Below are 24519 nucleotides of genomic sequence, written 5' to 3'. Positions count from 1 at the left end.
TGACAAATTATTGTTTTGGTGTACTTAACTTAGCTAGCGTAGTTTCCAGATGACATATTCATATCTTTTTTCTTAAAGGCCAAACAGGTTGTTTCATTAAACCAGCAGGATCAGTCATGCTCTTACTGTTTGTAGTTTACACAACACTCAGTGCTGAGCTTTCTGATTACACAAAACACGTGGTGTGCGTTGCCCACTATTTCATCTTCTACTTTTGCTTTCTGTATGGTTACTCTAGTTTAGTTCTACTTAAGTATAAGGGAATATTACATTTGATTCTTTTATGGCAAATTAATTTACCACAAAACACCTTGTCATGTAGCTGCAAATTGCAAATTTCCCCACTGTGGGACTAATAAAGGAATATCTGATCTTATCTCTTATTATAGCTGGTTAATAGCAGATAAGCCTGCAAAGGAAATTCTGACTACTGTCGTGGTTCAAATATGTGAATGTGATGTGGGGGTCTTTATTGGGAAGTACAGTAGAATATTTTTTTTAAAACAAAGTAAGACAATAACAGGGTGCAAACTAAGGCTGCGTTCACACCAGATCAGGCATTGCGGCGATTCACCGCAGGGTTGTGCGGCGGCGTTGGAGAGTAATTTTAATGCCACATTAACTGCACAACGATTAACGTCTTTTGTTCCCTCGTGACTAAGTTGTAAAGCTCTGGATCGCCGGTGACATGATTGGCCACCACAGCGTGACGTCGGGTTGTGTTTATTCAAAAGTTGATTCTGTTTCTACTTTTCCGCCGCAGGCCGCTGCGTTTTTTTCAGCACCACCGCAGCCGAAACGCTACTACCCCCATTCATTCACTCTGAATACATGGGGGGTAGTAGCGTTTTCACTGCACCGCCGGATCTGGTGTGAATGCAGCCTAACAATCAGAGTTACTATAGACAAAAATATTTGCAAACTCAAGTATTTAAGGTAAATACAGGTTACTACAGTATGAAGATCAGATTTTAGAGCGTGTAATTTAAATATAAGTGTTGCTGTAGTAAATAACAATTATGACATTTGGCTTTTTATTTGGTTGCAGGTTGACTAAACTACAGATCTTGGAGCTGAGGGAGAACCAGTTAAAGATGTTGCCAAAGTAAGTGGTTTTTCTACTTCAACATCAAACATACAGAGTGTTCCTTTTATTTACAAAATAAAGAAGCGTGTCAAGAATGTTTTCCCCCTTACATCCTCACTGTCTCCTTCCTCTCACAACCCCTGCAGTGTCTCTGCTGTGTCCTCCATCCTGCCTCCTCCATAGATTCACTCCCCATACCTCTAACGGTAGCATTAAATTCCACGGTGTTACATAAGAGCCCCCTTTGCTTGGCTGCTTGCTGTGGCAGGTTTTATAATCCTCTACTGAGACAGTGGTGAGGGTTATTTCACCATTTGAGAAGGTTACAGACAGTGCCGCCGGGGGACTAAACGTCCCGCGAATATTGGAGAAAGCTCCAGGTGATTGTGGGGGGAAGTTCTTTCTGTCTTCTCTCATGCTTCACTTGACGCATCATCCCATTTTATGTCCTTCCCATTTTCTCAGCAAAACTGTATTCCCCTATTTGCCTTTTTTTTTTTATATCCCTTCCTCCCTCTGGCTGCGTTTCCTTTTGTTATCGCACTCACTTTCCTTTTTCTTATTTTTCACTGACTAACTGACGGGCCAGTCGGCGCATAAAGTGCAGAGCTGCAGCTCGGAGCGGATCCTCTCTTCTCGCTGTGTTTATGTGACAGAGGCCAGACCTGTTAAAGGCTGGAGCCCTGACAAAGAAAAGGACTAATGATCGGGAACGTTGCCAGAGCGACGCGCAAGCATTTCAGAGATGTAAACAAATGTGTGCGTGCACAAAAGAGGCGCCGCAGAAGTCTTTTCATGCCTTCTACATAGAAAGTGCAGCCTCTTTTCTCCCAGTGCACACCAAGCACATGCATAAACCAAATGTTTCTCTGTATTTTAAAGAAGGATGCTGAGTTCCTCACAACTTAGGGTCATAAGCCATATTGTGTTTTTTTTAACTCACTCTCTAAATGAGGCAGCACAGCTCATTCTTACCCCGTTCAGCTCACATGGGGGGGCTCTGGTGTTCATGCCAACTTTTGATGTAAGAATGTGACAAAGCTGGCTAATGCTCAAGTACATCAACATGATTAATGTTTTCATAGTGCACCAAGTACTAAAAACAATCACCAAACAGGTTAAATCATATTTATAATTTGTGCCGTACGTCTTACATTTTATGAGGAGCCCCTAAAAACAGAAACAGACTCCACAGTCGTGTTGGTGGGCCTCCGCTCTCCATTCCTGTGCTGCTGAATCTCACTGATGTTTGAAGGAAACGCAGTTAATCCCTGCTGTGAAACGGATCATCTTATCTGTTCCCAAACACAACTCAGTACATCTCCATTTCATCTCCAGCCATGGTGTCTTGCTTTCGTTTTATATAATGTGGAATTATTTTGTTGAACTTGTGATTCACGCTCAGGAAATTTAAATATGAAACAACTCTTTGTAGTCCTGATCTTGTTGACAAGTTGATTTGTGTCTCACAATTCTTTATCATGCCAGAATTATACAATTTTAAACTCTTAACCTCAGTGTGTTTTATGAACAGATCAGAGGAATTGCCTTCAACCAGGGGCTGGGCTGATAGGTCATTTCATATCTCAATAACGCTTTTTATTATTTTATTTTTTTACTTTTTTACAATAAACACACAATACATGAAACACCCAGTACCCTTATACAAAATAACAGAAAAAAAGATAGGGGCTACATGTCAAGAACAAGTGCAAAGCTTGCAGACGACGGCAAAACAGACTGCCCCTCCAGGGTAAAGAGTGAGAAACAACTAAAACAACAACAAAAAAGAAAAACACGTATTGGTGGGAGACTGCCAGAATATCAGTCAGCATACAGAATAAAGCAGAGTTTGCACAGAATAAAGATGCAACATAGCAGCAAATCTCATGAGCTATACAATTAGGTCTTAAAAAATAAATAGTTTATAGGAAAAAAAGAATTCACGATAACAATATTATTGCAATATCTGTTCATAACTCATCTGTACCTTGTCTCTTTTTTTTGGCAAATTAATTACACTCAAAATGCGAGCGTAGGGAGGTGGAGAGAGAGTCTATAACCATAACTGTATATATAAATTGATTTAAGAGGTGCTGGATTATTTCCACAATATTATCAAATGTGTAATCATTAACATAATATCAATATTTAATTTTTAAATATCACAGTTGTTGTCAACACCGGTATTCAAGTGCGAGCTCTTGTGATCTACGGGACCTATTTATTAGTAATGCGTTATGTACTGTACACACTGTCAAGTGTTAGTAACTGTTACACCGCCGAACGGCATGCTGGGTATAGCTCGCTCCGAGTCGCTCGCTAAAGTACATTCAAGAACTGAGCAGAGATCTACGGGACGTATTTATTAATCATGTTCTCGACAACCGTTCATCCAATCAACGTCACACTTGCTGGGTGAAGTTGTTTGGTTGTCAAGAAAGCTGCAAGCAGCAATATCGAGCAATCAACCCGTTCCAAAAAGGCACGTCTTGGGGTAGCTCACCTGGTAGTGCAGCGGCCCGGGTTCGAATCCGGCCTGCGGCCCATTGCTGCATGTCATCCCCTCTCTCTCTCTCTCTCTCTCTCTCTCTCTCTCCCTTTCATGGATGTCACTATCACTATCATATAAAGGCGAAAAGAAAGAAAAAGAAAAGGCACGTCTTAACGGGCACTGCACTAGTTGAGGGTTAAATTAAATTTAAATGAAATGCCCTCAAAGGCATCTTGTCAGTAGATGTTGAGGAATGGACGAGTGATACTTCGTCACTATTGCTGCTCAGAATGTGAAATAAGCCTCTTTATAAGAACATTTCACCAATTTTCTACCACTGGTAATCAGCTAAATATAGTAAAGAGTGTAAGCAGTTGAATAGTCCTGGTTTTTATCTGCTTGTTTACAGTGTAGCAGAGAATGTGAGACTGTGACCTGAATGTGGAGAGAGAACTCTGGAGCGAGGCTTAGGGCTAGCTCACGTCACATTTTCCATTATTTAAAGCATATTTCTGTCACGCCTGAGCTGTAAAAGGTATTTATTTTCCCATCAAATTATTTAGTGAAAAGAGTAAACTCGGAGCATGTATGCTATCCGAAACATAACATGAAAATTGACTTTTTGGTTTCCCTTTTTTTTTCTTTTTGAAGCACGTGACCCACTTTGCTTATAATCCTGGCTGATTTTCCCCGTTGATTTCAAGATCTCACTCCCTGTCTGTCTGTGCTGTGTGTCTACAGAAGCATGCAGAAGCTCACACAGCTGGAGAGGTTGGACCTGGGGAGTAATGAGTTCACTGAAGTGGTGAGTATCTGTCAGCCAGCCTGTCGATGCCCAGGACTTTTTATTTTTTACCTTTCTGGTGGTGACCTCGCCTCCTCCTTCCTTAATCCCTTTCCTTCTCCTACATTTTTGAAGTTGTAGCTCTGGTTTTTTGCTTTTGTTTTCACTGCAAGATAACATTCATTAATACATAATAATCACAGTGGAATGAATAACTAGCATTGTGATTTATTTTTAGTTTGTGAGTTAAGCTCTTCATCCTGTCCCTGCCCAGCAGGCACACACACATACACACCCTTAAAAACTCACACACATCCATATCACTTAACCTCCTTTCTCCTCTTTACATCTGCAGCCTGAGGTGCTGGAGCAGCTGACTGGAATCAAGGAGCTGTGGATAGACGGGAACAGACTGACGTTTCTACCTGGGGTATAATATACAGTCAATCCTATACGCACTTTCAGAGGCTGCTGTGCCCCAAAACATCACCTTGAGATTATTCCCCCCTTGATTTTCAATGTATGTGTCGACTTAAATCTTCATCAAAATGAACTGCAGTCAGTTTGCATCAGACTTTGAGCTCAGCGAAAGAGAAGGAGCCGCAGTTTAGAAGAGACACTCTTGCTGGGTGAACACAATTAGAGAGTTTTACAGGAAACAATGCAGACCTTTGGGTTTGCAGATGTCCCTATTGTAATTACAAAAATCTGCAGCTGGGAAGTCATTCTTTTCCTTGAACATAATTCATTTATAATGATGTTTTCATAGTCAGAATGTGTTACATAACAATCATTTTTCATCCAGATGACCAGCTTGTTTGTAACTGGGTCATAATTGAAGCATTATTTCTTCTGCCAGCATCAGCTGTAATCACAGTCTGGCCTTTTTTTATAAGCAGTGACGTCTGCCAGGAATATAAAACAAAACTGAATATAGCAACTGTTTGTTTTTATACAACATGAGTGTTTTCTATTTTAAAAAATGTAATAACTCAACCACGCTTGAGATAACATCCGGCTGCTACATAAGTTAATTTATGTCATGGCTGAGGATGTTTGTGGATTGTTTTAATCCACTGCTTCTGTGTTCAACTAACACAACTGCCTAATCCTTGGATAATGAGATGTCAGTGCACATTCTGTGTGTTTATTGTGAGTCTCCTCTTATTTATCCAGATGCTGGGGATGCTAAAACAGCTGGTATACCTGGATGTGTCCAAGAACAACCTGGAGATGGTAGACGAGCAAATCTGCGGCTGTGAGAGTCTGCAGGACCTTCTGCTCTCCAACAATGCCCTCACACAGCTGCCAGGCTCCATCGGTAAAGATTACAGCGCGCACACACATACACACATCTAATTTGAAGTGCATTATGAAACACCTCAACTCTCTTTTAGCTATTGCCAATGCACTTCTCATTCCTGGATTCATTCCTGTGTTGTTTTGTAGGTGTCTTAAGTTTTGCTGCTTAGCTAAAATACATTTTCATAATTCTAAAAAAAGTGTACCAACTTTCAAAAATAGCTCTGCAAGACATCATAACAGAAGAGGATTGCTGTTTCTCCAGTTACAGTTTAGTCACAGGTGTCCACAGTGCAGAAGATGTTAAGTTTTAACCAACAAATAATCTAAATTATGCCACAAGTATGGTTATAAAACAAACAGTTATATTGCATAACACAGTTTCCCTTATCAGGTACTGTGGAGTCTCTTTTTTTCTATTTGTAAATAAAATTTGAATTAATTTCTTTTTGATTTCATGATGAATTCACATTAGATTGGATTACAAATTACAAGAAAACAACAAAAGAATAACCATTACAAAGAACAGTTATACAGCGAATTCTAAATAAATAAATATATGTTTGAAAAGGAGTAGGCAGAAGTAAACACTTAACAAGTAGGGCTGCAAGTAACGATCATTTTAATTGTCAATTAATCTGTTATTTTCTCGATTAATCGATTAGTTGTTTGGTCCACAACTCAAAGATATTTGGTTTACCGTCATAAAGGAGTAAAGAAACCAGAAATTATTCACATTTAAGAAGCTGGAATCAGAGAATTTAGACTTTTTTTCTCTTTAGAAAATTACTCAAATTGATTTATCAAAATAGTTGGCGATTAATTTAATAGTTGACAACTTATCGGTTAATCGTTGCAGCCCTACTTATAACGTCCTACCCCTTTCTATAACTTAGATATAGCTTCCTTCTTTCCCTTGGGGGAAAAGGTAATGTTCATGTGTGATTACCATGCTGATTAAATCAGGAGTCCAGATGCACATCGCCGTACAGTCAGAGTTGATTACTACTAAACTGATTATAGTATTGATGACAGTATGAATTAATCCAATTAGCTGCTGTAATGGATCCTCCTCTTTGTGGTGCAACAGCAAGTTCTAATCAATAACTGCCCTGAGCTGTTGTATGCATCATCTCTAATTCTCTTTTTTCCTCTAACAATAGGCTCACTGAAGAAACTGACTGCACTGAAAGTGGATGAGAACCAGCTGATGTACCTGCCAGACTCAGTCGGAGGGTGAGTTTAACAGCTATAGCTTTAATTTAAGCAGAATAAAAAGCCTCAGATCGGTGGATTATCGTGCCGTTTTCATCTGCCGTCTCCCTGAACGTCTGTCTGGATAAATCAGATATTCCAATTAAACATAATGTGATGCTTTATTTGTTTTGGTCTAATGCTGATTGTATTGAGTAACTTGATTAGGGGCCGTGATTATGAAGTATGAATGACAACAATTGGATGTCATGGTTCTGAGTCATTGATTTACGGAGGTTTGCTTTATAGCGGAGGGGTCGATTGTAATCTAGCGCCGGATGACCCTCCAATGCACTACAGATTAAATCAGCCATAGCTATTCTCAGGATGATATTGTCTGCAGCAGACAGGTAAACCCAGCAGTCATCAGCTGCTGAACATCCTGAACCCTTCGTCTAATCTGAGTCACAGTGGTCCAACACAAAGATTAGGCTCCTATTTTTTTTTTTATCCGTCCATTAGAGAGACAAATCTACGTTGTCTGACAATTACAAGCTGTACAGTTGTTTCATTCATTGTTTCCAAACAACAAACACTGTCAATTATCCCATATATTATGTTTCTCGTTGTGTAATTTGACACAGATTATGTGACAAAGCCTATGGTTTATCTTAATCCCATGCAAGGATTTTATCTTAAAGCAAGCTGATTTTTTTTCTTCCCATTTCTACATAGCTGATTGTATTCAGTCCTCTGTTGTTGCACAGAGTTTGTCCCTGTTTTATATTCAGCAGGGAGAGGTTGAAATCCTGTGTTTTGGGAGTTTGATGGTTCTATAACACCGTAGCTCTCCCGCGAGTCGGACTCGTTTTGCATCCGTCTGAATCCCCAGAGTGCTTTTGCATTTCTCATTGAGCAGAAAGCCCCAGCTGCGCGCCACTTCAGTGTCAACACGGGCCATTCAGTTTGAAATGTTGCTACTTTAGATTATGTTCCCATGAAGCTTTTAATGGTGCATCAGTGTTGTTGTAAATGTCTATTTCACTGTAACCGTAAGATAGTGTCACAGTAGCTGGTGTGGATAAGAGAAGAGTTATCTTATCCAGAGAGTTTTCAGAATCATTTAGCCATTTCTTCTTTCTATATTTGAACGAGGGCACAAACAATAGTATTGAATTATTGCCCAGCCCTTTTACAGAGCAATTAAGAGACATTTCGCTGCCTCATGCGGCCCAGTAATGAATATTTAGTCCTTATTTCACCACACTGGCATCTCAAATCTTTGACTTAAGTCTGCTGTAGCAGAAGTAACCCTAAGAGACCCACATAGGTCTGTTTTTGCCTTTTTTTAAGGGGGTACAGAGGGTATTTAGAGGCGAGATAGCAGGTCTGCATCATATGTCACATAGCAGTTGTGTGCATCATCTGAAAGTTAGGAACCTAAAGATTAATTTGTTTCCAATAACGACTTCTCGGGTGCTTCGCATCACGTTACTTAATCCAAACTAGGAATGAAAGGTCAGGAATATCTCAGCCTCTACTGCTACGATTTTGATCATCCTTTTTAAATCTGTCACTTTATGGAAGTACACTACTAAATCACATATAATAAAGAATAAAGTTCAAAGATTAAAACTTGTTTCACATAGTATTTACTGTATATATAGTAATTACACCACCTGACAAGTCCTCCTCTTCCTCCTCTCTGCATCAGACTGCTATCTCTGGATGAGCTGGACTGCAGTTTCAATGAGATCGAAGCCTTGCCCTCTACCATCGGCCAGTGTACCAGCATCCGCACCTTCGCTGCAGATCACAACTTCCTCACCCTGCTTCCCCCCGAGGTGAGTGTGCATAAAGTGTATATGTATGTCTGTGGAGATGTGTTAAATGGTGTGGCAAGCCAGTCTGCTCATCTGTAACAGCTAGCCTTATTGGCTCATGGCTCTGCGTCCTCGGGTTTCTTCCTCTTCTTTACAGATGGGCAACTGGAAGAACGCGACTGTGCTGTTCCTTCATTCCAACAAGCTGGAGTCTTTGCCTGAGGAAATGGGAGACATGCAGAAGCTCAAGGTCATCAATCTCAGCAACAACAAGTGAGTCTAGACTGACAGTGTACACGCATAATAAGGGTCAAGTTTAAGGACAAAGGTCATTGGGGTCATTTTAATGCAAAAATCCCAATCATTCTCTGGCTCTTTTCTCTGTTTCTTATCATTGGAAATTGAATCACTGGCATTTTAAAGACAACTTGATTCATCAATTCATCAAGAAAATAATCAGCAGATTAATCTAAACAATAGTTTTTGCAGTCCATGGTTTTTTAAATTAGCGTTTTGAATGGCCTTCCTGCAGCCTTGCAGTAATTGCTTCACTATGAATTGCATACTATAACCTGATAATTACCAAGATGACTGAGAACCTTTTTCTACAGGTTGAGGAATCTTCCCTACAGTTTCACTAAACTGAGCCAGATGACTGCAATGTGGCTGTCTGAAAATCAGGTAAAATCCCATATATCATGTATAAATCAGTAGTATAAGGGTGTCACAAAAGGCGCTACTCAGAGCTGTCAGACGTGTGATGTGATGTGTGCTGTAATGGCAGCAGGGTTGCGTGACTAGCCACAACAGTCAGCTGTAAGTGAATCCAGCAAGGCCAAGTTGCTCACAGGAAAACACATTCAAAATTCAGTAAACCACTTCCTGGACATTTGATCTAAACCAAATGTAATGCAGATCAGACTCAGTGATACCGTAAAACTCTGCAAGTGTAGAAGGATCCCAATGAATGTCAGAAAACTTTATTTTAAAGACAACAGTACTTGGTACTCCAGACTGTCAAAAACCCTGAAAAATGGTATGACACAGATCTGAATGACAGTTTGTGAGAAAAGGCAGCAGCAGACTAGCCGGAAGTAAAGCAGACGTAGAGAGATCAAGGTCACCAGACAAGTTGTGTTGCTTGAAGTTTTGGACGTCTGCCTCGGCTAACGTGACCCTCGACAGAACACCAGATAAGCCTATCGGAGGTGGAAACGTTTGAGTCTGCTCAGCTCATGTGTCAGGAAGTTGCTTCGAGTCCCACTTTGTCATAGCAGTGTAGCTTTGTGTGGGAAAGGAGTTCTTGAACTACTCGTATCAAGCTTAGCAGAGGAGTTTTAATCTGTGAAAAGGCAACATAATGATGGAGAAGATGCTGCAGGAGATTTTTAACGTGTGTGAATTCTACCGATATTGACATTTAACGGCTGACATTTACTGACCGATACTAATATCACCTCATATATCAACCTGGTTGATTTATTGGTCAGATTCTTGACAGGAAATTATAGAGACAGGACTCCAAGGTCATAAGACCAGGGCTTTGTGGTCCAAGGGTGATTAAGCTTTTGCCCCCAAGCTCTCAAAACATCATTCCTGTAGACATAAGGTATTGTTTATTGGCCTTTTATTGATGTTTTTGTGTCGTCTTTGTGTATCAAAATTGTAATTTTCCTTGCCTTTATTGACTTGTAAAACACTTTGTGACACTATAAAGGTGCTACATGTATATAAAAAACGATTTACTTGCTTTTAATCAGGAGTGCAGTGCCTGTTGTGTTAGCAGGGCAGGAATGAAGTCCAACAGGCTCAGCAGCACTGAGACACAGAGGACACTGTTGGGCAGGTGTAACAGTGGTCATGGGACCAAGGAGACATTGATGGAGCTTAAGCCAGCTTCATCAAGGAATAGTTAACAGGAAGAAGGTGCTTGAGTAGAGTCTCAATGAAAGCGAGGGACAGCGAGAAACTGAACTGTGGGAAAATTATTGGTGCAACTTGTGATGTGTTGTTTCTCCCCATGTGTTCTCCAGTTGACTGGATTTAAGTAGATGTCGCAGCCCAGTTCACTTGCCATGCCAAAGCGAGGCACAGAGAACACCGGGACACTCTTTGAGCACTCTGTGTGTGTGTGTTCACAAAGCGCCGTTGATTGCAGATTGCAGCACACACTCAAACCTACTTTTTTTGTCTCCCACAGTCGAAGCCCCTGATCCCTCTCCAGAAAGAGGAGGATCCAGAGACGCACAAAGTTGTGCTGACCAACTACATGTTCCCGCAACAAACCAGGACAGAGGACTGTGAGTAGTTGTGCATTCAAAAAGATTAAATGATCCTGTTTAAATCAATCTAAAATAGAAACCATAATAGCTAGAGTATTCATTCTTTTTGCAGCAGAAAGCCAAGGCTTCTGTCTTTCACGTCATCATGTTGTACGCTAGTGATGGCGTCATTACGTTGCGTTACATGCAGTACAAAACATGGTGAAATGGCGTCAGAGTATTGCCCCGTAATGGCAGTGTGAGATGACTGTTTGCATTATCTTGCTTGGTTTAAATCAATGTAACATAAAAACCATAATAGCTAATGCATTCATTTGTTTTGCAGCAGAAAGCTAAGGCTTCTGTCTTTCAAGTCATCACGTTGTACGCTCGTGATGACATCATTATGTTACGTTATGTGCAGAATGTAACAAAACTATCAAAACGGCTTTGCACTCAATCTGCTCATAAAAATGAGAATATCTCAAAAACTAAAAAATGTGCATATTTCAAATAACTTATGGAGTGTTAAGAAATATTTGTCCATGTTCCTACATTTAGAAATCTTTTGAATCAATATGTTTTGTGTTTATTTTGTAACATTTTATGAAAAAAACGTGTCTGATTTTAGTATTTTTTTTTAAAATTTATGACACAATTTCAATACTTTTGTCAATTATTATAGTTTATTGACTTACCTAACCTTTTAGCTTAGGTTGCATTTGAAGATACTCCAAAAAAATGACATCACAATAAGCAAAAATACCATTGTAGGCACTTGCACACCATTTCTATTTCTATAAAGCTAAAAAAAGAGAGGAAAATAAGTGGTTTTGTGAGCATGTCCCTCACAGTAAATCATACAAATCAAAGCGTCACGTAAAGGAAATATATTTCGATGCCAAAATCTCAAGCACCGCTATGACTACCGCTTCCCATCTTTAGCGTAGCAGTCTTAAGGGTGGCCTGCAGGGGTATCCTGTATTCATATTTTATGAGGGACCTCGTTACCTGAGACCAAAGCTGCAGAAGAAACACTAGTCGTCGTCGTGTTCTTGTCAAGCATCTGTTCGGTTTGGTTTGGTCTCCTGTTACACCAGACAGCAGACCCTGTTGCATCTTAGCTTTAGAGTAATTAGAGGTTCAAGATCTACGCCCTTGAACTAAATAGCAGAGAGTCAGCTGCTTGATTTTAGTTAGTGCACCACCAGAAAATGCCCACATAGAAGTTACTGTATGTAGGATCTAGCTCCCAGTCATCTGCTTCATGCCATTTTCCACAGTTGTCTACTGGGATTTTTTCCAAAAGAGCTCTATCTGTTTCCTCGTGGTTTCCTGCGAAGCCGGAATAAGTCATGACCTGACAGACATAATTCTCTTGTACAACTTGTTGATATGGCAGCCACACACCAGGTGACTCATATTATCCACTGTGCATTCACACTCTGGCGTGGTGTGTTAAATTGTTGACAGCCAAGAGATCGTGACACGGTCTGTTCTCAACTATTTCAGGTCATTCTGAGCCAACATCAGCTATTCCCTGCACAATATTTACTTTGTTTTTTAAATTATCTGTCAACTTCTTAACAAAATGTAGTTACAAGTTAGCAAGCATGTGGTCTACACACATAGAGTATCTGTGAGATAAAGAGATTTTAACACAGGAAACCACCCAGACTGATTCACACCTTTAAAGCTTAAAGGGTAACTTTTGTATTTTTCAACCTTGACTCTATTTTCCCATGTTTTTGTGTCTAAGTGACTGATGGGGACAACAATTTTTTAAACTGGTCCAGTATCGAGGGAGAACGCTGCAGCGTCAGTTTAAGTTGTTTTGCCACTGACAGGCTCAGATTGTTATTATAAGTGTCTGACAACATTATGGAAAGGACCCTACAGAGAAATAAAACCGTTTTCTGACGTCACGTCGCATCCACATTGTTGAAATAAGCTAAATATTCAGCCATAACTTTGAAAATCTTTTAGATAACACTAAAGCTACGCTTTCTGGAATCAAACACAACGAACTCTGACAACACCGGTGTCCCATGGCACTCCTCTCTTTCCACTCTCACTCATGTTTCCACCGTTGACTCTTCCGGCAACAAGTCACATGACTCAATAACAAACAGGAAGCGAAAGGTAAAAATGTATTTCTCTGTAAGGTCATTTCCATAATGTTGTCAGACACTTATAATAACAATCTGAGCCTGTCAGTGGCAAAAATAAGCACTTTTAGTGGACGTAAACTGACGGTACTAAGTTGCCTCAAATGATTACATTACAGCTTGTTTAGCGGCTGCAGCGTTCTCCCTCAATACTGGACCAGTTTCAAAAAGTGTTGTCCCCATTAGTCACTTAGACACAAAAACATGGGAAAATAAGGACCAGGTTGAAAAATACCAACATTACCCTTTAAGTGACAGCTTTAAATATTATGATATCAACTTATTTAAAAAGACAGTATGGGATATAGTTTCACACTGATCTTTTTTTAAATGTGTTGCTTAGTTGATTATTGGTTTTGCAAAAAAATGTCAGACTGGCAAACAAAGAGCAGATCACCAATGCAAGATGCTACTGCAGAGTTTCAGGACAGCAACATCATCACAACCACAATCCCTGCTGCTATGACATCATTTTCATTGTAATCACGGTCTTGCTTCAACTTGTAGGAGTCATACAGGAGTAACCGCAAAGGAGAGATCGATGCTTAGCAGTTATGTGTCATTGACGTGTTGGCATGTTTGCCAAATAATGTTGAGCAATCATTGTACTCATTATACTAATAATTAGGAAACATTATTGATTATAATTTCATTGTTTAACAGTAAAATAAATATTAACTAAGTTTAATTCATTATAAATTTACCATTTATAAATCACGGTTATGTTAAAGTGTAACCGGAACTCTTTATTGAATAGTTCAGTTTGAGTTTAAGGGGTTAACTCCTGAATTTCAAGTTCCTCCACAGCTCATTCACTTTGTTGGCGTTCCTCATGTAGTCTTTGCGCCATCTTGTGGTCAAAGTCAGACTTGTATGAATGAACTTCTGAAGCCTTAAATTAAAAACTAAACATGATCCTGCTTTTATTTCAGACATTCCCAACTCCGACTCTGAGAGCTTCAATCCAGCTCTCTGGGAGGAACAGCGCAAGCACCGAGCTCAGGTGGCCTTCGAGTGTGACGAGGACAAGGACGAGAGAGAAACACCCCCAAAGGTTAGTGTCAAACTTGTTCACATAACAGGGTTTCTCCTGGTTCAAAATGAGGTGGAGGTGGTGACATCAGGATCATGTGCGTGCTCGTGTTTGGTCAATGTGTTAATTCCCATTTCACCTCTCCTAGTCCCACTCCTGTCAAAACTGCATCAAGATGATTTTAACAGTAAGTTTGTGGGTATTTGTCCTCTACCAGGAGGGAAACCTGAAGCGCTACCCTACACCATACCCAGACGAGCTGAAGAACATGGTAAAGACAGCCCAATGTGTCGCTCACAGGCTGAGGGAGGACGAGTCGAGTGACGAGTCGGGGAAGGACGCAAAACCAGTTGAGAGGAACCACATTGGAGTGCAGGACGTGGGAGTTAAGGTCTGATATTTTACTTGGAAAGAAATCTTGCTTTGCCTTTTAGATCCTCTTTAACAAACTACATATTGTATGTGCAATACATAACTGACCATCCGTACTGTTTTTGTGCAGGTGATAGAGGCTCCCTGTCCTAATGGCACAGTATCTGACATGGATGCGCAATTGTCTACCGTCACATATACCCACAACCCCTCTGCAACAGAAGCGAAGGACACTTCAGAGTCTTACAGCTCTCAGAGGGTCCCTCTCAAATCGTCAGAGGGCTCTATGATGAACCACGAGGACACACTGGAGGTGTTTAGTCCTCACAATTTAACAAACAGCAAGCGCATTACGAAGTTTCAACTGCTTTAAGAGCATAATTGTTTTTGTCTCCAGGATTCTGACGAGCTGTCTGATGAAGAAGAGGAGATGAAAATTGCAGAGATGAGACCCCCTCTTATTGAGATCTCCATCAACCAGCCTAAAATAGTGACTTTAAGTAAGGACAAAAAAGGTAAAGAAATTAGTTTGAGTGATTAAAAATATAGTATTTTAAGCGACCGTGTATAGATACGACATGCTAACAGTGATGTTTCTGATTGACAGATGACGCAGACTCTTTGCTGGATGACACAGTGGCCAACAGCAACCAGAACAACAGCAACTGTTCGTCGCCGTCACGCATGTCTGACTCGGTGTCTCTGACCACAGACAGCAGTCAGGACAACTCTCTGTGCACCCCAGAGAGGGAGGCGAAGATGTCCTTCCTACCAAAAAGCCGGTTTGTATTATTCTTCAACTAAGGGGTGCAACGGATCACAAAACTCACGGTTCGGATCGTATCACGGTTTTATCATCCGTTACATCTTCAACCTTTCAACACAGAGTACAAAGGAGAGTCTTCCTCGTGTCGTTGTTCCAAAACCTGATGTACCTCCTTCTTTGTTTTAGGCAAGAGGATGAGAATATGAACCAGCCTAAAGACACCACCCCTCTCCTCCATAATGGTAATGGCTCTGAAACGTCCCTTCAGGCCCTTTTAAAAACCCAGCAGACCCCGCCAGAGAAAATGGGCGACTACGACCTGTCCATGGAAGCCAGGCTGGCCTTCATCGAGAAGGGAATTAACAACGGCATGGGAGAAACCTACACCAAGTGGGACCAGATCAACATGAACGTGTCCAAGTTGCCGACCGACAACATGGTCCAGCTGGACGAGGTGGACAAAACCAAGAATGGTTCGGTAACCCCGGAGGACTTGGACAGCAAGCAGCAGGGTTTTAGCAATGACAACATGGAGCATTTTCTGAATGGAAACCAGCAGGTCAGCGACTGCATCAACAGTCTGGGGAACAAAGGCCAAGCGATGAGAGTCGAGACGTCTGCCGCGCATGTGGCCTCGACAGGCGTGACAGCCAGCAGTGACATGTCTCTGTCTCGCAGCACAGAGGAACTGTCTCCGGAGAAAAGGTGCCATCCCCCGCAGGTGATGAAGTCTCACAGTGTCAGCAACATAGAAACAGGAGGCATGAAGCTGTACGCCTTCGAAGGGGGTGATGAGTCTTATGACACAGCAGGAATGAGGATGGCGGGCGCCGGGCCAGGAGCTCAGGGCCAGAGCATCGTCCGGAGCAAGTCAGCCAGTCAGTTACTCAACGACCAGACTCTCCAGATCTACCCCGGCTCCTCTGCATCTTCCTCAGACCTGCTCTCCTCTTCTAAGCCCCCTGCCAGCACCAGCAGATACCCGGTCTCCTCCAGCATGGCCATGGGCATCCCTCCTCCTCAGTACAATATACAGTACACAAGCAGTACCATGCCTAAAGAGGGCCTCTGGGCCCAGAGGACGCCCATGCCCCCAGAGCACCAAGGCTACCTCCCTCCTCCTCCACACTCACTAGCCAACACCAACTACTCCAACCGTAATCAAGCACCTCCGTACCCTCTGCAAGCCCAGCAAAGAGGGCCTCCCATGGCTCCCAAAGCCTCTGGGGACATGTGGACAAAGGAGAGACTTCACTCTACTGGAGGCCAGGTGAGAAGCAGCACTCTGCAGAGGCAAAGTAGCTCCGCCTCCACGGTCTCCATAGGCGACCCGAGGCGCATACAGGTGCCCGAAGGGGAGTACATGACGTACAGGGACATTCACACCCTCGCCAGGGGGCCGCTGGCGATGAGCCAGGCCATGCAGAGGCCCCTCTCGGCTCGCACTTACAGCATCGACGTACCCGGGTCTTCCAGGACGCTCTGCGCCAGGCCGCAGCCCCACGAGCTTCCGGAGAGGACCATGTCTGTCAGCGATTTCAACTACCAGCAAAGCAGCCCCAGCAAGAGGCCCAACGCCAGGGTGAAGTCTGAGCACTCGCTGCTGGACGGACCTGGACAGGTGTCGGGAGGAGTTGGGCCAGGAAGGGTGCCGACTGACTGGAGAGACCAGGTGATGCGGCACATCGAGGCCAAGAAAATGGAAAAGGTAAAAAGTACTTCTTTAATATGTTAGTAAATACAGTTTCAGGGTGGAGTTGGTGTTTGATTTTGTAAAGGTTAACCGATCACACTTATTTACCGCAGCCTACTAACCCAGCTGTATGCACAATATTTCTGCATGTTTTGTCTGTATATGCCGTAAACCTTTCTGTTGTGTCTTTTTATGTCGTCACTCATTTGGTGGATTGCATGGCCACGCCTGACATGTGGGTTGGTGTCTCTGTTCAGAATGCGCTGTCTCGCTCCTATAATTCCCATAACGCTCCGCTGAGCTGGTCTCACTACGGCAGCTGTAGGGATATGCATGCCAGCCAGGGGTCTCTGGTCTTTAGTGCCAGGGACGGACAGCCCTACGGAGCTCTGGGCTTCTGTGTGAGTACAGTGTGTGTGAACTTGAAGTCAGCCTCCTGCAGCTCATACTGAGCCGGGGCTTCCAGTTCCTGCTACTTTCACATCCTGTAGAAGATAAGAAATGTCTGTTTCCTTCTCTCCTCCATGTTGAGAAGCGATCACTGAACCTCAGAACCTTTCACTTGTCCTTTTTATAGGCAAGTGAAAGTATAATGTCTGGTTTCTCACGACCACAGACCCTTTCTAGTACATGTGACTGTCTTCTCTGAGTGAAAAATGGATGGATTCTAGTTTGTTGTGTAGCTCCTCTTCGCTGTAATGCAGTTGTTTAAAAGGGGCCTACTTATTTTTTGTACCATCATGTAGTAGTGGCTTTACTGCCTGTATGATCAGAGAAAGAGTGATGTATCTGACTGAATTGATGGAGGCTGCCACAGAGCTAATTTATTTAATAATCTACTTCCTCATTAAACATATGTGTGGCATAAATCATGTAGTCGACCACATCTCATTCAAGTAATGAAGAAGAAAGATGTTTCTGTCTTGTTGTTGTGCAAAAGGAAGCTTGTGTTTTTTAGTGACACATTTACAGCACGTCTGTATTTTTCTCTGAATCCAGCTGGCAGCAAAACGTGTCGCCCTGAGCTGTGATGTAACAGGCTTGTTTGAGGAAATTGAGCTTTTCCAGGCCAATCTCTTTCTCATAAAGAAAGCCTTAATTTGAGGCCAAGTTAAAGGGACGGTTCACCCTAAAAGTAATTTCGTGTGAACTGTCCCTTTAATAATCAGATATGTAATATCATGTATGGTACAAAACAGCCCCTTTTAAACCTGCCAGGTGCTTTAACATCATAATCATCCTCCCGGTGTGCGTCATCCCTCCACCCTGCCACACTCCCATCCCGTGATTGTAATGCATCTTGATTTTCCTCTCTTTTTTTAACTGCATCTTTCAAAACCTTATTTTGCTCATTCATGCATCATCTTCACTTCAACTTTCAATCACTTCAGAATCACTTCATATCCTCTCACTTTGTGTGTGGGGGATGAAATATGTGTTTGCAAAAGGTAAGTGGTTAGAGGTGTGTGATTAGAAAGTGGGTATTAGAATCTGTAGAGGAGGAAAAGAAGGCTAAAGATGCCTTTGAGTGTTGTTTAACCCCTTTCCAAGATTCACCTCATCTCCAGCAAGCTAATATTCAGAATTATATGCTACTTTATAGAAACTAAGCACAGTTTAATCTATCATTTTAATCAGATGTGTCCCTTTCACCTCCCCTCTAAAGCAACACATCACTGCCTAATGTCATTACCAGACATGAGAAATGTTCCTGTCACTATCTAATTGTCTGTCTTGTCTATAATCCCGTGTTGTAAATGAGTTTCAGTGGAGTGAGGAGGTTAGGGCACAACGTTAATGACCATCACTTTCCTCCCTTTCAGGACGATGTGTTTCCACAAGGGCAGCAGAGCTACACCATGGACCCCCACAGAAAAGTAGGTTTAATACGTACAGACTTTTAGCTGCAGAGCAAATGTCAAATTTTAAATTTTAAAAACAACAATAACCACAAAAAAAAAAAATCTCTGTGTGTTTTTGTTTGCTAGGTGCCTTTGATGAACGGTCAGATGGGCCCTTCTGTTCGTCCTCAGGTGAGCCAGGTGCCCATGGCCCGCCACCCTTCCAGAGAGCAGCTCATTGATTACCTGATGCTCAAAGTCTCCCATCCACCCCAGGGGCCCCCACGCATCCCCAACGACTCACTGCAGCAAGAGGTGAAGGATGGCGTTTGTGTAAAAACCACTTGAAGAAATACCCAAGTGCCAGTTTTGAGGATATTCTTTATTGTTTCTTTAAAGAATAGTTCAACATTTTGGGGAAAAAATGCTTATTCACTTTCTTGCCGAGCGTTGGATGAGCAGATCAATGCTCTCACATATCTGTCCGTTAAAGGGACTGTTTGTAGCTTTTTAAGCGTATAAATGTAGCGGGTCGGGACACATGCGCGCTCGCATATGCGCGTTCGCGTGTGGCCGCTGTCTCTCCTCTGCCTGCTCGCCTTCACTCAGACAGCGCGCGTTCTAGCTCAGCTCGCTCCACCTCTAGACGTGAACGCGCGCTCACTCCACACTGCAGAAGAGTTAGTTTAGCTCTGAGAATATCTAGTGAATGTACAGTGGACGTTTGTGCAGAAATAAATGCTGCAGCTCCTCCAGACCAACAGAGGTTTCCCGTGTCTTGTGAAGTGACGGAGCTCTGCAGAGAGACACGTTGTAGCCTCGTTACCGACCGGGTGCCGGTGTCTCCCTGCTCTCTCCGGCAGGCGGAGAGAGCAGGGAGACACGCTGCAGAGCCCCGCTGCCTCAGCCTGCGCTGAGGCAGGAAAAGCCAACACTAGGATCAGATCTAAATCATGTTCATGGAGAGACCTTCGTCTGGTCAGCTAACATTACTGCCAAGCAGCTGAAATATAGAGTGATATTGTGATTTTAGCTGACGTGTGTTGCCTCACTGTTTTGAGCGATGCTCGTTCAGGTATATTTAGAGCAAGCAAGCGCGAGCCCGACGTTGACTTTCGCTGACTTCACGGCCACAGGTGTAGCTGTTAAGCAGCAATTCTGAAAGTTACAAATAGTCCCTTTAAGAGACCTACGAAAAGTTTTTTCATGCATTTTCCTGCAAATGTCCAAGAAAACGTGACGCAGGTGTTCATTTTCGTCCTAGTCTTTTCAAAATAAACTTCCATTTAAGCGACAAAACTACTTAGTAACACCGTAATCAGCGCAACTGAAGTACGGAAGTTACGTGACAAAAAAAACCCGACATAGTTAGGTTTAGGAAAAGATTGTGGTTTTGGTTAAAATAACACCGGAAGTGTCTTTGAATCTGATTTTGATGACTTTCGTTTATAGTTTGCAAGCCATTTAAAAAAAAATGACCTGGTCCCTAACCTCCTGCTGTGGTTCCTCAAGACTGATGTTGTAAAATTGTGTAATTAACAGTGAACGACTGTGACTAAATGGCTAATGAAAGTGTGTGGGTGTGTTTCAGATCCGTGTGAAAGTGGAGAAGAATCCCGAGCTGGGTTTCAGTATATCGGGAGGAGTGGGCGGCCGGGGAAATCCCTTTCGACCAGACGACAATGTAGGTTCTTATTTTTTATAGTACCCTACTTAAAGGGATAGTCCGGGTGGGGTTGTATGAGGTACTTCTCCATAGTCAGTGTGTTACCTACAGTAGATGGCGGTCGGCACGCCCCCAGTTTGGAGAAGCAGACAGGAGAACCAGCACAGGAGCAAAGCAAAAGAAAGAAATTGTTGTTGTACACCCACTGAAAACATTCATTACAACTTAGCGGATCTTAATATGTATGATTTAATATAACATTTCTACAATATATGACATGATTTCAGGGTATATATGTGACGAGGGTTCAACCTGAGGGACCGGCGTCCATGATTCTTCAGCCTGGAGATAAAATCATCCAGGTATTCTGCCCCTCTGTCAAAAATACCACAAAGCTCTTGTCAAAGTTATTGGTTTTATTTTAAAACATCTGTCTCCTCTCACAGGCGAACGGATACAGCTTTGTGAATATCGATCACGGGAATGCAGTGGCCCTCCTGAAGACGTTTCCAAGCACTGTGGATATGATTATCGTAAGAGAAGCGCAAGCGTAGACTCAACTCAAACTGACCTCTGAAGCGGAGGGGCGCACGACAAGAGAGACGGAACAAGAGAAATTTTACGTTGACTCTCATATTTTTATACACGGAGGAGACTGACCTGTTGATACCTGTTGGGACTATTTATAGTAGAGATCTTCATAGCCTTGATTTAAAAACGGGGAAAACCACTGAATGTAGTGGATCAAAGTGAGACGGCGGCAAAACCTCTGCAAGTACGAGTCCTCAAAAGGCCATCACTGTGGTATATATATTTTTATACAAAAGAAGCTGAAGATATGACCTGCTCTGATGCAAATAATTACTGTGGTCTCTGTACAGATCATCTTTTTTTTTTGTCCAAAACTTAAAATTAGGTTTTATTTCTGCGGATTGACATGAATTGACCACTCGGAGGGGGACGTGGCGCCCTCTCTTCTGTCATCCAATTTGCCTTTTTTCTTTTTACTTTTTATTCAAGATGTTGAAACCATTTTCTGGTCTGCCGTGCGATCTTATACGGAGGACAATGTTACGTGCTTTTCATGTGGAGACGAATGTAGATCAAGGAGGTGTTTTTGAGAGAGAGTTTCTCTTACAAGATGGAAGAGTTGGAGAAGAGGAAATCATCCACCCCTGCTTCCATAAAACCTGTGAACGCCCCTCCAAGACGTCCTCCGTTCCCACCTAAATATCCTCACAGCGACTGCTCTGCATATCACCTAACCATCACCACTACCGGAGCTGTGCGGAAAAAAACAATCCTTCGCAATATGAATGAATCACAGCTGCTCAGATTGTCGGAGAAATGCAGTCTGCACGTGTGATCATTTCATAAAGACTGGAAAAATGGAAAAGGAAATTCAAATATTGGGGGGAAATGGGAGAGGAGAGGTGTAGCGTGTGTTTGCTCGGCCTTAATCTGTTTTGCCAAGCAGAAGATTTTGTTTAAAGTTTGACAATTTGGGAAATACGCTTATTCGCTTTCAGGCGGAGTGTGAGATGAGAAGATTGGAGCACTAGCCATGAGAGTGGTAGCTTTTCCGCCAATAAGCGGATTTCCCAAAATGTCAGGAATATTTCTTTAAGCAGGGAAAGAAACGGCGGTTATGCTAGTTAACCAAAGCAAGTTTTGGAAATTGTGGACAGAAGGCAAAAAGCAGGAGACAACTTGAGAAAGCTATTTGAATAAGAACTGGTCAACGTTTCACTCATGTGTGTGTTTTTATTTTTTAAGGGCTTCATCTTTCAGGCAGACGTCGGACGAGACGGAGTTGTTTGTTTTGGTTTCAACATCTGTCCGTTTTTAATTTTCTTACATGGGAGAAGACCACAGTTTGCCTTTTGTGTCTATAATAATGTTTTATCGTGCTTTTTAACTCATCACTTTGGAGCAGTTTGTCAATTTTTCTTTGCTGTACAGAGAGTAGAGTTTGGGAGAAAACAAGTTGTCAAGTGCCATAGACCTTGAACTGTTTGAATAAGGGGGAGGACCTTTGACCCCAGAAGCAATATCCACAACCTTCTGAGTACATTTGCAGCATATAATGGCTTAAAAAAAAGCAATATTTAAAGCCTTTATTTTCATTCAGAAAACAACATCAGATAGCATTTTTAAAAAAACAAAACACACAATCTTTTAGTAACCACCGATGATTTTACATGATTTTTTATATTGTGAGAAGAATCATTTTTTTGTAATGAAATAGCACAGGAAGTATATAAACGGCAGTGCGTAAAGAAAAAAAGATTTCTCTGCATTGTGTAAAAGTAAAAGTGAATGTTTGTGTCACTTTGAGAGCTTTTTAACCGTTTGTTGCTTTTAGATTACCATAACTCCTGATGTTCATTCGTGCAAAAATAATCAACTTACACTGTTTGAAAATCAGCTGCATCTCAGAACATTCCTGATGTTTGTTAAGAAGAACTCTGTCAGAAGGTTAAAATGTGTTTTTTAAAAAGGCAACTTCAAAGTCTCTGTGCACCTCTCTGCTAATATTCATTCACTGGTAAATAGCTCTTCAGTGAGACGTGTTTCCAAAAGAGATGGAAATGATAAAATTCACTAAGTAAAGGCCCCATAAATTTCAACAATACATTTGTGACCACTGAATTTTTGTGTACAATATATAATAGAAATTTTATCCTGCAGTGTTTCAACTTGTTTACAGTAGATTGTGTCATCTGCTGTTCCCATATGTAGTTAAGATTGACCCATATTTTACGCTTGTGGCACTGTCGAACCAAAAAAACACTGTGGTAATTAACAAAATTAAATATCCCTTTTGATAATAATAATAATAATAATAGTGTTTAAATGTAGCTGAATCTAAAATTGGTCCATTTTATTCATAATAATGTGCATTTCCCAAATTTCCTCACAGAACGTAGTGTTTTTACACAGATGAATTGTTTTTATATAATTTGTATTAATTTTGTTTCTGTTGACTTTCTAAGAGTAGAGGGGGGGGGGAACATTTCTGCGGTAATGGTCACTTTATATTCAAACGTTACAGTCTGACATCGTAGACAATCTAGGGAGATAAAAACACGTTTTCTTCATTCATGTCGGTCGGTTTTTAATGCTCCCGTATTGTTCTTATTTATTTAGCAGTCTTTTTAGACCTTACTAATCAAATTGTAAATACTCTTAAAAAAAAAACACACATCAAGAAAAGAATTAATGACGGCATTAGTGACTTGCGATTGTAAAACCAGCAATAAATTGCAATGCAGAGGCACTCGTTTTAATGTATAGCTAGTATTTCTAAGGTTTCTCTGGAAACAGCCACAGTGAGGTGATGATTGATTGATCGATTGATTGATATGCATTTATCCAACATTCCAGATTTTGTACATAATTACCTGTTTCTGAAGTAACCTGTGGAAAATAAACTAATGCTCTTTAGCAACGATTCTTTATTCGTCTTCATTTCATCCTCTGGGTTTATCTGTTTAAACCTGCACAGTAAATGTACATACAGTACACATGAACGGTACACAGTGACTGTGTGTATTCAGGCTGCAGTGGTTACAGTATAACAGATGTGCACAGTGGTTAAATTAGGGGTATTGCACCAATAATCCCAACATTATGAGTTTAATTCCTACTTGCTGATGAATCATGCTGCTGTATGTAAACATGACACTAAAGCTGATGGATTATATGAACTGATGTGTGGAATTAGAGAAGGTTGTGCAGATTTTAGCACTGTTGCCTCACAGCAAAAGGGTTGCAGGTTCAAACCAGTCCAGTTGTCAGCTGGGATCGGCTCCAGCACCGCCCGCAACTCTGAACAGGATAAGCGGTTACAGATAGTGCAAGAGCTTAAAATCCTGAGGTATTTGGTACAAACTCCTCCTGCTTGTTTCTGTAACCTGTGTGTTGTATTGTTCATCTTGACTCTGTTGAAGGTCTTTTTACACACTGCAGGAAGAAGCGTTGAGCATCCTGTTGTCCTCTGAAATATCCTCTTTTTCTCCCACAATAGTTTTC

At 41.7% G+C, this 24519-nt stretch overlaps 1 protein-coding gene across 5 annotated transcripts in view; it reads left to right on the top strand.

The window, feature by feature from the left end:
- The window catches only part of erbin (erbb2 interacting protein), a 57981-nt gene extending 34050 nt beyond the window's left edge, over positions 1-23931 (top strand). The window contains exons 7-27 of one of the 5 annotated variants that reach the window (XM_074618481.1): positions 1049-1105; positions 4323-4386; positions 4721-4795; positions 5542-5686; positions 6831-6903; positions 8576-8705; positions 8842-8957; positions 9296-9365; positions 10885-10984; positions 14046-14167; positions 14364-14537; positions 14649-14831; positions 14916-15018; positions 15126-15300; positions 15471-16992; positions 17235-17378; positions 18801-18854; positions 18966-19133; positions 20410-20502; positions 20772-20846; positions 20931-23931. In XM_074618481.1, coding sequence (XP_074474582.1) covers positions 1049-1105; positions 4323-4386; positions 4721-4795; positions 5542-5686; positions 6831-6903; positions 8576-8705; positions 8842-8957; positions 9296-9365; positions 10885-10984; positions 14046-14167; positions 14364-14537; positions 14649-14831; positions 14916-15018; positions 15126-15300; positions 15471-16992; positions 17235-17378; positions 18801-18854; positions 18966-19133; positions 20410-20502; positions 20772-20846; positions 20931-21038 — 3751 coding nt within the window. In that variant the 3' untranslated portion in view covers positions 21039-23931. Of the gene's footprint in view, positions 1-1048; positions 1106-4322; positions 4387-4720; positions 4796-5541; positions 5687-6830; positions 6904-8575; positions 8706-8841; positions 8958-9295; positions 9366-10884; positions 10985-14045; positions 14168-14363; positions 14538-14648; positions 14832-14915; positions 15034-15125; positions 15301-15470; positions 16993-17234; positions 17379-18800; positions 18855-18965; positions 19134-20409; positions 20503-20771; positions 20847-20930 lie in introns of all 5 variants that reach the window. The other 4 variants (XM_074618482.1, XM_074618480.1, XM_074618484.1 and 1 more) reach the window with 4 other exon arrangements.
- Positions 23932-24519: the final 588 nt, after the last annotated feature.

The sequence above is a fragment of the Sebastes fasciatus genome, chromosome 19 (assembly GCF_043250625.1).
Source record: "Sebastes fasciatus isolate fSebFas1 chromosome 19, fSebFas1.pri, whole genome shotgun sequence".
Classification (NCBI taxonomy): Eukaryota; Metazoa; Chordata; class Actinopteri; order Perciformes; family Sebastidae; genus Sebastes; species Sebastes fasciatus.
This window is presented reverse-complemented; position numbering and strand designations above follow the sequence as displayed.